At 41.2% G+C, this 12,817-nt stretch overlaps 1 protein-coding gene across 1 annotated transcript in view; it reads right to left on the bottom strand.

Moving 5' to 3' along the window:
* Positions 1-12,817, bottom strand: part of ndrg4 (NDRG family member 4) — an 88,560-nt gene that overhangs the window by 37,413 nt on the left and 38,330 nt on the right. Inside the window, 1 exon segment of the mRNA XM_088080623.1 lies at positions 3,546-3,636. Within this exon segment, the coding sequence (XP_087936749.1) occupies positions 3,546-3,636 (91 nt within the window).

Below are 12,817 nucleotides of genomic sequence, written 5' to 3'. Positions count from 1 at the left end.
ATATTCATTTTCTGATGCAATGTTTCTGCAGGTCTTGGAGATGCACTCAGTGGTCCTCTCAGCCTTTGACGCTCCAGACACTGAAGACCTGCAGCCTTCCTTTGACAGGAAGAGAGGAACAGCTTGTCGATGGAGACCTGCTGGATTGGACTGTAAACCAGGAATATGCTGCAGTCATGTCACATGGAAAACACTTTCAATACAAAGTGCAGAGTAGAAAAAGCTGTAGCCAGCATCTTGGACCTACTAAGGTCATAAGTCCAGGCCTCTCCCAGAGATTCTGATCACATAGACTACCAAGGGAAAGTTTGTAACTTTTTTCATAATCACTCTTTTCAAATAAGCCATTTTTCTAACATGACTAAGCACACTCCACAATGCAAAAAATAAAATCCTTGTGGAGAAAACAATGCTGTCTCAAAAACAATACTTCTCCTAGTGCACGTACAGGTACATTTCAAGAGGTAGTTTTGTTTCAAATCAAACACGTCTGTTGCTCTCGAACCAGAGACGACAGTCACAACACTTGACACCTTTTCTTCCTTTGCTCAGTGAGCTGCAACCATGTGGAGCATTATTGCCAACAATGACTGTCACTCACATAAATATTTGCTGGCTGGCTCTGCCTGTTTGCTCACTTGACTGTATTTATTTAAGGTCTTTGTTGTATTAAAAATAGGGCTGTCCATTACTTTTTTAAAAATTGCGATAAATCACAGAAATTCAAAAATCACCAAGATTAATCACATTTTATAAGCACATGTTTTCAATTCCATTATTTTGCTTTTCAAAACAGTTAAGAAATTCTTATGAGATTCTCTTGATTAGGAATCAAATGAAAGCAAAAAAATAGAAACCTGCTTGGGACTAGCATGAGGGGTGTCTGTAAAAGTATGACTTTTACAGACACGACTTTGTTTGTCTTTTTATCAGGCGGCCCCCTGCCAAGACAAGATTTTTGTCTGTCAGAAACTTCATTTCCTGCATTCTAATTTTTTTATGCACCAATTTGTGTTTTTTATGCAGAAATGTTAAAGTCCTTAGCTACTCTCAGTGTCAACCCTTGTTTGCATTCCAGTAGTGTAGTTTAATTTTAACTTTGATTTTATATTATTTTATTTTGTCTAGCTAAAAATACACATTAGGTAAAACCAATGTTTTACCTAATGTGTATTTTTAGCTTTTACTGGTTGTTGCTTTTTTCTGTCATTTGATCTTATTTTTTAATTTTGATTTTGGTTATGCTCATATATATTATTGGTCTAACTATCATATTTTATTCTATTTTTAGTTCTTGTATTCATTTGAATCTATATTTTTTATCCTTTGTTAATGGTCTATTTTTTGTAATTATTATTCTATTTTATTTGAGTTTTTTTTTTTATCAGTTCTGACTTACATGTCTTTGTATTTTTTATAGGTTAATTCATCTTAATTATTATTTCATGAGGTTTTATGTTTATTTTAATGGATTGGATTCCCTTTTATGGTCAGTTGATGGCATTGTTTTGTGTCTGCAACTTGGGCCTTAGACTTTGTGCAGCCCATTGTGCATCCACCTGGAATTAAATGTGATATATAAATGGAGTTTTGCTTTCTTGCTTTTATAGAATTGCCGAAAGCTGTGTCAGAAATGATGTAAATATTTTTAAAAAAAAGATTAAAATCAGCAATTATCATGTGATTATACAGTCCTGGTTGAAATATTTGGAATATTTCAGCATGCAGCAGCATCAGTTTATTTTTTTAAGTGCCAAGCATGGCAAAGCTAAGAAAAAAAAATAACCTCCCGATATTCTGAAACTTTAAATCAGTTTCAGGAAATAAGGTGTTGCTTTGAATCTGGACATCTCTGTTCTGCCCATCTGAACTGCATGCAGTATCAGTCCAACATGACTTCCAGTGAGTCAGAGCAGAGTTTTCCCAGCATTCAGTGCCAGGAGCTCATCACTCAATGACAGCACCGGAGCTCCAGACGAGAGGAGAGAGAGGCACCAGATCAAACTGCAAGTCTTTCTTCACAGAAGTCGTCTTCCACAGAACGATAAAAGGAGCAGCTACGAGTCACAACGTGGAACCGGATCGATGCAGCAGTTGATTATTTAGGCTACAAGCAGCGAGTCGTCATGAACAGGCCTGAAGACCTTTGGCTGGACGAGCTGATGAAACACACAGGTAGTCTTTCATATTGATGCTCAGTATATTTAGGCTGTTTCTAATCAGCAACTGAGTCAAGAACGATGAGTGACTGCACCTCCTGGGTACACCGTTTTATTTCTGACACACCGGCTGAGTGAGTCATGGCAACATGTTGAGTCAGTCACAGTGACTCTTCCAGAGCAGATTGAAGAGGCCTGTTAGGAGCAGGAGAACACCCCTTTAATTTCCTGCTAAACCGTTTGGTAGTGCACATTTTGAGTCACTATTTTTGAGTGAAAAATGTGTCGAATTAAACTCTATCTGGTTAAGCTATCTCTTCCATTCGGATGAGGTATAGTATGCAAAAAAAAAAAAAATCCACTAGATGTCACTGTGTCTTTAAACAGTCGACCTTTTCAGTTTGCGTCTGACAGGAAGTTAGATATCAGACATGAGGGTTCTGTGTGGTGAGATTTTCCAAAGCAGGCCTATTTATTATATACATGTTAAAGTTTCACAGGTCTTGCTGAACAGATTTGTGTAATATTATATAAATAAAATAAATAAAAATCCAATAAAAAAGAAATTAAAATCTAATAAAGGTCTAATATTAAGTCTGATTTTTTGCTGCTCTCAACAGTTATGTGGTATGTTACAGTTTTTTTATTGTATCCCCAAGGACACAAAAAAATGCAAATTGTGAGGACTTGAAATAGATCCTCCACTCCTGTGTATGTTGTTTCCATACTATTCTGAGCAGTAATGATATAGCTGCCTTTGCTTTACACAAGAATAAAAACAGCCATGGCATAATTAGCCTTTTCTTTTGGATCAAGCATTCTTTGTCTCTTTTTCATTATCTCCATTCACACAGCTCGCCACAGTATTTACTAACTCGCCTCAATAAGAAATGGGTGTTTGAAAAGTTGAAGGGGAAAATGAGTCTTCTTTAGGCATAAATCTTTACTCTTAATATCACTTTTCCATCAAGTTGATTCAGCATGTCTCCACCATCCATCATTCCTATAACTAGTGTCTCTCAAACATACAAGAGCCTCTCGTTCAGCCCCAACCTGCTGCTCAGGGAATGGTTTAGTGAACTGGAATAAGTGGCCTTTATGTAACCGCCCATTGGCTCTCCTCTGATCTGCACCACTCTCTCTCATCTTAAACAAGCTTTTATCTTTTCATCATGTTGTTGAAGTTCATTCATTTTCGTCCTCTGCTGCTAAACAAACATATTGTCTAATTATAAGCCATCACAGCTAATGAGCACACACATCTTCATCCTGCACACAGCGCCATCAGCTTGTGAGCACTCAAGCATGACAGTGCACTGCACACACACACGCACACACACACACACACACACACACATACACAGGTAATACAGCAGGTGGACTGACCATGTCTGAGTCCACTCCTCGCTGCTCGGGCAGCAGGGGCTTCTCCTCCGTGAACTGCTGCTCCTTCATCCCAGCCATCCTGGACAGCAACCTGCAATTACCATGGCAACATGCACAAACACAGAGAAACATCTAACATTATACTGTAATTTTATAATGCAAACAAAACAAAACAAAACAAAACAAAACAAAACAAAACAAAACAAAACAAAACAAAACAAAACAAAACAAAACAAAACAAAACAAAACAAAACAAAACAAAACAAAACAAAACAAAACAAAACAAAACAAAACAAAAGGCATCAGCATTTGCATTGCTCTCAGTGTGCTCCATGATGACATCAGTTCAGTTTCAATCATATGGAATGAAGAAGTCCTTCATGGAGTCATTTTACAAAACCACGTAAAATGATGGAAGAACTCAGATCACTGATTGATAATCTGAGTAGCTGACATGTGAGGAACTGACTGGAAACAGAGAAGATGAGAGTCAAGACTAGAATTAGTTTTGTTCTTATTATTCGGGAGACTCAGCTGCAGTGCATATCATCATCAGGATACAGAACCAGCAATGCTTCAGATCTGAGCGCCAAAATACAAGAGCTTCTGTGGAGTTTTCTTTTATACAGACAAAGTTTATGCTTGTGTGTCTTTGGGGTCTTACATGTTGTATATGTATTTTCTGTGCCTTGTCTAAGGCAGGTTCTTGGCTGCCCCCCAAATGCTCCGCCTTATTAATGCCACACGTAGGTGTTTTAAGTAACGTGCAGAAAAATGTGCAGGACGACGGTGAGACTGCAGCGACCTGACCAAAGAGTGTGAAGTTAAGTTGTAGCAGTGCCTTGTGTGTAGGCAGTTGAGGCTATTTCTCTGTGAACAGCCTTCTTGATATAACTCCCCATGGCCATAGTGCTACTCCCAGGTTTTTCCTTCCATCTGCTGATTGAAGTGGAGGAGGTTAACCCCAAAGTTAGCAAGCTAAATTAGTCACACATCGTAAACTAACCAGGCTCCCGGGCTCCCTTACGGTGAATTGTTAAGGTGAAGCAGCTATTTCCACTGTAATGACAATCTCAGCCACTCCTGAACAGATAATAGAGAAATGTCTGGCTGCTGAGTCTCTCTGACCAGGATTGCAACACTATGAGATTTTCATACTACTCTAATCGTCTTAGAAAATATTGCAGTGCTACGGCGTTACAGAAACATTGTTATCATCAGTCAGAATGACTTTTAAAGGAATGAAAACAGGAGGATTACTTTTGGTTGAACAAGTGTTTCATCGCTATCACTAAGTTTTGTAACCATATTTTAAAGTGGAAGTGTGTGTAAAAAGACTCCCTTATGAAAATAACTTGATTTTCCATCCATTTTTTTTGCATCATCATAGATAAGCAAATGTACATGATATGACAATCATCAACTTTTGTATCACAGTATACCTTAAATGGTAAATGGACTGTACTTGTATAGTGCTTCTAGTTTGCTATTGTTATTGACCACTCAAAGCGCTTTCACACTTCATTGTCACATTCACCCATACACATTCATACACTGGTAATCGTGACTACCGTACAAGGTGCCACCTAATACCACAGTAATCATCCATATGTACTCACACTCTGATGAAGCTGCATCGGGAGCAATTCAGGGTTCAATATCTTGCTCAAGGATACTTCAACATGTTGACTGGAGGAGCCAGGGATTGAATTAGAGAATGACCTGCTCTACCTCTGAGCCACATCCACAGTCTTTTGCTTTATCACAAAAAAAAATCAGTTCAAACTTAGTTTAGACACTGGTACTATTTTAAAAGTATCATTTTGGCACCAGTATCCAAAGAAATCCTAATATATCCAACCCTACTCTCTACACTCTAAAAATCAATCTCTGAAAAGTCAAATCCAAAATAAAGGATGACCAATCATCTTTTCCTAAAGTCCAGAGTGCAGTATTGACAAAAACACAGTTAAGTGTTATTCTGTCCTAGTTTGCCAGATAACAAAGATGCACTCAGAACTGGAGTCGACATAGATGCTTACTGACCGAGATGACTGTAAAAGTGCACAGACTACTGCCCCTAAGATAACAAGAGGAATGAGACTGTAGAAGGTCTAATGAAACAGGCTTTGAGGGAACACAGACACACACACACACACACACACACACATACACACACATACACACAGGTACACAGCCATAAAACACAGGACACCAATACATTGTGCCACATCCACGCACACAGTGGGCTCAGACAGTGTCAGTACAATACCACCCCACAGTACATAATGATGTCAGTTCACTGGCACTGGAACACCGAGGAACTCATCACACACACAGACACACACACACACAGACACACACACACACTTTGGATTTTTTTCTGATGATACAACATCATCTGAGATACAAACTGGCAGACTGGTGAGATTTACTGTTTGTTATTGTTTGTTTTGTTACATTGAATAACCCTCAACATTTCCTCATGCAGTCATGGATGAAACTGATCATCTAACTGAACCAAATCAGTCAGGGCTTACACCATGTTCACCGTGCTATCAATACAACACCTCTGTGTCTCTTCCCCTCTGTGTTCTTCAAGCCGTTTTCTCCTGCTAACCTCCTTTGCCCTTCGCTGTTGTCTCTGTCCTGTGTCTGGCAGCTTCGGCTCAATCTGTGTTTTTATCTGCCACACTCAAAGAGACAAAGCCCAGATGCCTCTTCCACTCACTCACAGCAGTTGATGAAGTATGTGTTTGCTTGTGAAACCCCAGAGAATCAAAGCCTCTACTTACAAGGAAAATTCCACCTAAAGAATTTATCCACATCACCACAGGACATATTTTTACAGTAAAGCTCCATCTGTCAAAGGTGACTGCAGGTAGTGTACTTCAGTGAGACTCTACTTATGTCCCACAGACCAAATCTAGCCCAAAATCGGGTGCATCTAACCCATTTTCTCATTTACAATCAACACAAGGTGCCAGGATGCATAAAATAGCATCAAAATAAAGCTTGTTTATTAAAAGAAGTGCCAGTGGAGGAACCAACACCCCAGAAAGAGGTCCAAGCTAAGACCCTAATGTCCAAAAACACTTGCCAATGATCTGCTCAACTTTTAAAGAGTAATGTGATGCAGCTGTTGTAGCGCCTGCTGCGTCATGAGGGAGCCAGTTCCTACTGACAAGCACATAGCCATAGCATCATGTGACCTAGAAAAGCCAAAAAAAAAGGTTTCCACTGCAGTTTTGCCAAATATGGCTTTTGTTAAAATGAGTTTTCTAGAAAAACATGTCACATGTTTTGGTGCATTTTATTTTTGCGCAACTTAAGGGTTAATGGCAACCCACCCACAGATATGTTTTGTTAGTGTTGAGTGTATTTGCTTCAATGAAGAGCTTTGGCTTCATCAGCATAATGCTCCATGTTGTCTGTTCTGTTTCAGAGGCATTCTGTGCTGAGAAGATAACACTGCTTGGGTTTGTGTGTTGATCACATTTAAACATATAAAACATCACATTCATGTTTTCAACGGCCATTGAAAGCCCATGGACCTCATGGATGTTGTTTTTCTCCTCTCTCTTCTTCTCCTTACCCTCCCCCAACCTCCTCTCACTCTCTCCCTCCCTCCAACTGTGACCAGTTTATTAAATGGTGGCTGTGACCTTTGTGAGGCCACTGGAATGGAGCCACGAGGAGCATTAACATGAGAACAGAGACCAAACAACAGCACCTCTCTTCCTCCTGCTCCCTGTGTGTTGTTTTCCTCTTTTCATTACTTCCCATGTTCATCACTACTTCACAAATCCTTCATCTGCTGACAAAGATAATCAGAGAGATGTATATTTTCGTCACATTGTCTTCTCCTTCCCTATTTTGGATTGATAGAACACTTTATGATGCTTTTTACAGATGCCATCCTCATTTTACTTTTCAGGTCTGCTGAACTAAAAAGAAGAGCAAATTGTGGGCAACAGTGATGCTTAACAAATGTTTATATTGTATATATTGAACAAACTGCTCACTAAGCCCTGTTACTGTCACTATGCCTATCAAGCTTTCTGTTCACGCTTTGCAACAACAATAAGCCACTTACAGTCATGTTATCCTCTTTGATTGAATTTTTAAAAGGTAGAAGAATGTAGAGGTTCGATTTATTGGTCAGTTTTTAAACAACGATTAAAAAACTAAATTAAAGTTATCCTTGATCCTGTCCAGTCCAAGCTCCACAAACCTTTCCTGATGTCCATAGAGGAAAAGTCAGCAGAAGGAGCCATGGTGTTGAAAAACCATTGCTGAATGAGCTTTAATTGCATCTCATCCACTTTTTTCTCCCTCAAGGGGACATTAAACAGATGAACGCTTGGTAGAGGAACAGCTCTCGGTCCAAGTCGAGTCAGCCTCACCCTGATACTGGCTCTCCTATCTCTCTCTCATCGTCTGGTGCCTTCGGTTTCGTTTTATAAGTATACTTACTCTCTCTCATGTATTTGTATCTTTACATCTAGGAACTGTCCTCTACTGCCTCATCTTTGATTTTTTAAACATCTATTAAATAAACATATAGATAATGAACATTGTCCAACAAGTAGAGGACGTTGACATGAGTTTGGCTGTATACAACCCCAACAACCTCCACAGTATGTAAGTGGTCTGAAAGGGAAACCCAGGGCCAGAACCAGTCTGAAAGGACTCAGTGGCTATTCTTACATACACACCAATATCCTCCTATTATTCAAAATATGGCACTACTCAGAATTTGATACTGTCATATAAACAACATAGTCAGTGTAAATATTCCACATGACGCCATTTTTAGAATTTAGCATTTTCTGATTAAGACGTGGGATATGCCAGGATTATTAAGGTTCTCAGAGCATTATTTGGATATATATGGAGCCAATTTGCAGTTTGCAACAAACAGCCTCTCGTCTGTGTGTTGTCATGGATACGTTGTACACAAACCAACTTGCCAACAGTTTACAAAGCTGTGGGGTTACAGATGCATGCAAAAGAAACTCCTATTTCTGGTCAGAAGAAGAAACATTGCTGCTTATCAACATTATTAAGACTTGAATATGAACAGGTTTTTGGATATGAATATCGCAAATTTGGGGCGGCACAGTGGTGTCGTGGTTAGCACTGTTGCCTAACAGCAAGAGGTTGGAACGGGGTTCGGTCTGTGGGCAGGGGCCCTTCTGTGTAGAGTTTGCATGTTCTCCCCGTGTCTGCGTGGGTTCTCTCCGGGGTCTCCGTCTTTCTCCCACATTCGAAAGACATGCATGTAGGTTGATTGGTGACTCTAAATTGCCCTTGTGGTGTGACTGTGTGCGTGAAAGGTTGTCTGTCTATACGTGTCAGCCCTGCGACACCTGTGTCTGGCGACCTGTCCAGGGTGTACCCTGCCTTCCGCCCGATGACAGCTGGGATTGGCTCCAGCCCCCCTGTGACCCTTGCAAGGACAAGCGGTTACAGAAAATGAATGAATGAGTATCGCAAATTTCACAGCGCCGACCTTTTCAAGAAGATGAAGTCAAACTGTGAAACTGTGATAAAATCTTAGCAAAGAAGTAAAATGACAAGCAGCTCCAGCTGTTGTACCTCATTATATTATGACATAATAAGCACCATGTTAGGGCACCTTAATCGGAGGATGCACAGCTGCATGTAAACTGGAGTGTAAGTGGAATATGTTACGGTGGCTGCCGTTGCAGCCACATTTCGGTGTGTTTTTTCCCTGTTGTTTTCTCCCTTTATGTTTTTTCTTCCCTGTGTGTCCTCTGTGTGTGTGTTTGTGTGTGTGTGTGTGTGTGTGTGTGTGTGTGTGTGTGTGTGTGTGTGTGTGTGTGTGTGCTGGTGGGCGTTACCCTGGTCGGTGGCTGAGACGCACCTGCTTCTAATCATCTCATCACCTGCTGTATATAACCCTGGAATCTCCACCGCTTCAAAGCTAGATTGTTCTGGCTCGACCGGTGACTCCCGAGCCTCCTAAATATTTTTGATCGCTAGTGTTTTCGACCTCATGTTTTTTGCCTTGCCCTGTGCTTACTATTGTCTTCTTGTATTTGCTCAGTTCCCCTACATCTCACTGCAAGCCGACCAAGCCACCGCTACCACAGAAGCCTCTTGTCCTACTCACTCAGCCTGTCCTCAACTCCAGCCTGCCTGCCTGTCCCCCCCCCTCATCCAGCCTTTGTCTGTGCTTCAATAAATCCTGTCTTTACACTACCACAACTCCTGTTTCTGCTTTTGGGTCCACCAGAAAACAAACCATAACAGAACAATCTGGCCACAATGGACCCAGCAGAAATAGATCGACTACTCCAACATGTCATGAACAGGTGCTCTAGGACGTAATGGAGGGGTCCAGGGTCTAACCTGCTTGGCAGCTGCATGGAGTCGACATTCCGCTCTCTTCCATCTCACCCAATGTCAACGCTCCTCCGTTTGCCTCGTCACCACCACCTGATCCGGCTGCCCCTCACCGCCAGCCTTGAGAACCTTTCATCCCTATACCAGTGCTGTATTCAGGTGATTTGGGTAGATGTGGTCAGTTTATTCACCAGTGTAACTTCCAACAGCAGCCTGTCACGTATGTGTCCGATAAATCCAAGATTGCTTTCATTATGAGTCTGCTGACTGACAGGGCTTCCATGTGGTCAGTTGCTCAAGTTTGTTTATGAGTTTTAACCACACAATTATTACAAATAGAAATATCTCAAATGTCAAAATTGTGTCAAATATAAAAACATGTACAAAAACAAAAAGCAACAACAAAACAACCCCCCAGTCAACACATAATGATTGAGTTAAATATAAAATGCACACAGAGTAGAAAAATAAATAAATAAATTTTGAAATAAAAAAAACATTCCATCGCCACGGTCCTGGGCATAAAAGCAGTCAGTTTGGAACAACAGCAAAAAACAGTCCCTCAATGTGTTTGAGGAAAGGCCTCCAGCTTTTGTTAAATTTGTCAAGAGAACCATTTAACATGCACCTTATCTTCTCCATCTTAATAAAGTAAAGAATGTCCCTCATCCATAAAGCATGAGAGGGAGGAATAGGAGACTTCCACTTCAACAAAATCAGGCGTCTTGCTAACAGGGTAGCAAATGCTACGAAGTCTGCCTTATATTTATAGAGTGACAGAGTAGGGGGCAAAACCCTAAATAACGCTGTGAGGGCTGTCGATTCAAATTGTGTCGTGGTACAAATTGAAATGGAGTCAAATATTTGCAACCAATAAGAAGATAACAACGGGCATGACCAAAACATATGAATATGGGTGGCTGGAGCTTGGTGACATCTATCACTAGTGGGGTCAACATCATTATAAATGTTTGAGAGCCTGACTCGAGTTAAGTGTACCCAATGCAAAATTTTGCGCTGGGTCAGACCATGCCTAGCACAAATAGAGGAAGTATGAACCCGACACAAAGCAATATCCCAAAGATCCCCTGGCCGCAATGAATAAATATCATACAAACGTGAGATCATACCTTTTATGTCAGGAAATGGGGTTAATAATGAGACAAAAGGTGAAGCCTCTGGCAGAGCAGGGCAGTAAGTAAGATTGCAGGTGAAATTGCGGATCTGTAAATATCTGACTATCTGACTCTGAATAACTGGTTGGGGTATGGATGAGTGCTGACAACGAGGCAGGTTTGGTGGAAGACACCTCTATGTTTATCCAAGAAGGGGGAACAGGTAGTCCCTCAAGAAGGATCCATAGCTGAATTACTTTAAGGTTGGCCATCCAATAATAAAACTTAAAATTTGGCAGGGCAAGCCCTCCAAGAGATCTCGGCCTCTGCAACACTTCCCTACGCAGCCGAGGGGCCCTCCCATTCCATATAAACTCAGTGACAAAGCCATCTAGTTTATTAAAGAAGGTCTGGGGAATAAAAATAGGTAAACACTGAAAAAGGTAGGACAACTTGGGGAGAATGTTCATCTTAACAGCATTAACCCAAGCCACAAGGGACAAAGGTAACAAAGACCATTGCTGAAAATCTACCTGTATCTGAAATAATAAAGGTGTAAAGTAATATTTGAATAAGTCAAGTCAAGTCAAGTCAGTTTTATTTATATAGCCCATTATCACAAAACATGGTTTGCCTCAGAGAGCTTTACAGTGTACGACATCCCTCTGCCCTTAGACCCTCACATCACCCAAGGAAAAACTCCCCAAAAAGAACCCCTGTAACAGGGGAAAAAAAAGAGGAAGAAACCTCAGGAAGAGCGGTAGAGGATAGTGAGGGATCCCTCTTCCAGGACGGACAGACGAGCAATAGATGTCGTAAATAGCAAGTGAAATACAATCATGGCAAAAAAGGAAAGAGAAAGAGGGGGGGGAGCAGAATAATAGAAACAGATGCATGTCATATTACAATAATGGTAGGTCTGAAATTAGTAATTGCTCTCTATGATGATGTTGATAGAGATGATAACAGTCTCATGCATATGTGAAAGGGAGTTGTCCAAAGGCAAGATCACAGCATCGGCGCAACCAGGACCAGACCACGATCAGGGCGAGCGGGGGGCACAGAATCAGTACAGCCACAGCACGAGCACAACCAAAGGCAGGGTCGCAGCATCAGCACAGCTATCACCACGGTCAGGCACAGTCAAGGTTACGGCCAGGATCCAGGGAAACTAGGAAACAAGGGAGCAGGAACGCTCCCGAGAGGCAACAGGATTAGCGTAGTGCAGTTCAACAGACCCAGGCTCTGTCATCACGAGCCCCAGGTAGTGAGAGTACCACATGGCTATCACAGAGCTAAGCTAAGCTTGCACATGGCAATGCAGTAAACAGACATGCATGATTTCTGATGGCGGCATTGAGAGAAGGAAAAGGAGCTCAGCGTATCAGAGGAAGTCCCCGGCAGGTTAAACCTATGTCAGCCTTACTTAGGCTGGTCAGGCAGCCTGAGCCAGCCCTAATTATAAGCTTTATCAAAGAGGAAGGTCTTAAGTCTACCCTTAAAAGCTGAAACGGTGTCTGCCTCCCTGACCGAAAATGGAAGATGGTTCCATAGGAGAGGAGCATGGTAACTGAAGGCTCTGGTTCCTAACCTACTTTTGGAAATTTTGGGAACAGTTCCTTGAGGGTTGGTAAGGAACTGTGAGCTGTGACAGATAGGAGCCTGACCATTTAGAGCTTTGTAAGCAAGGAGGAGGATTTTAAATTCAATCCTGGATTTCACAGGGAGCCAGTGCAGAGAAGCTAAAACAGGAGAAATATGATCCCTTTTCATGCTTCCCGTTAA

Source organism: Plectropomus leopardus, chromosome 7 (genome assembly GCF_026936395.1).
Source record: "Plectropomus leopardus strain MGB_pleo_1.0 chromosome 7, ASM2693639v1, whole genome shotgun sequence".
Taxonomy (NCBI): domain Eukaryota; kingdom Metazoa; phylum Chordata; class Actinopteri; order Perciformes; family Serranidae; genus Plectropomus; species Plectropomus leopardus.
This window is presented reverse-complemented; position numbering and strand designations above follow the sequence as displayed.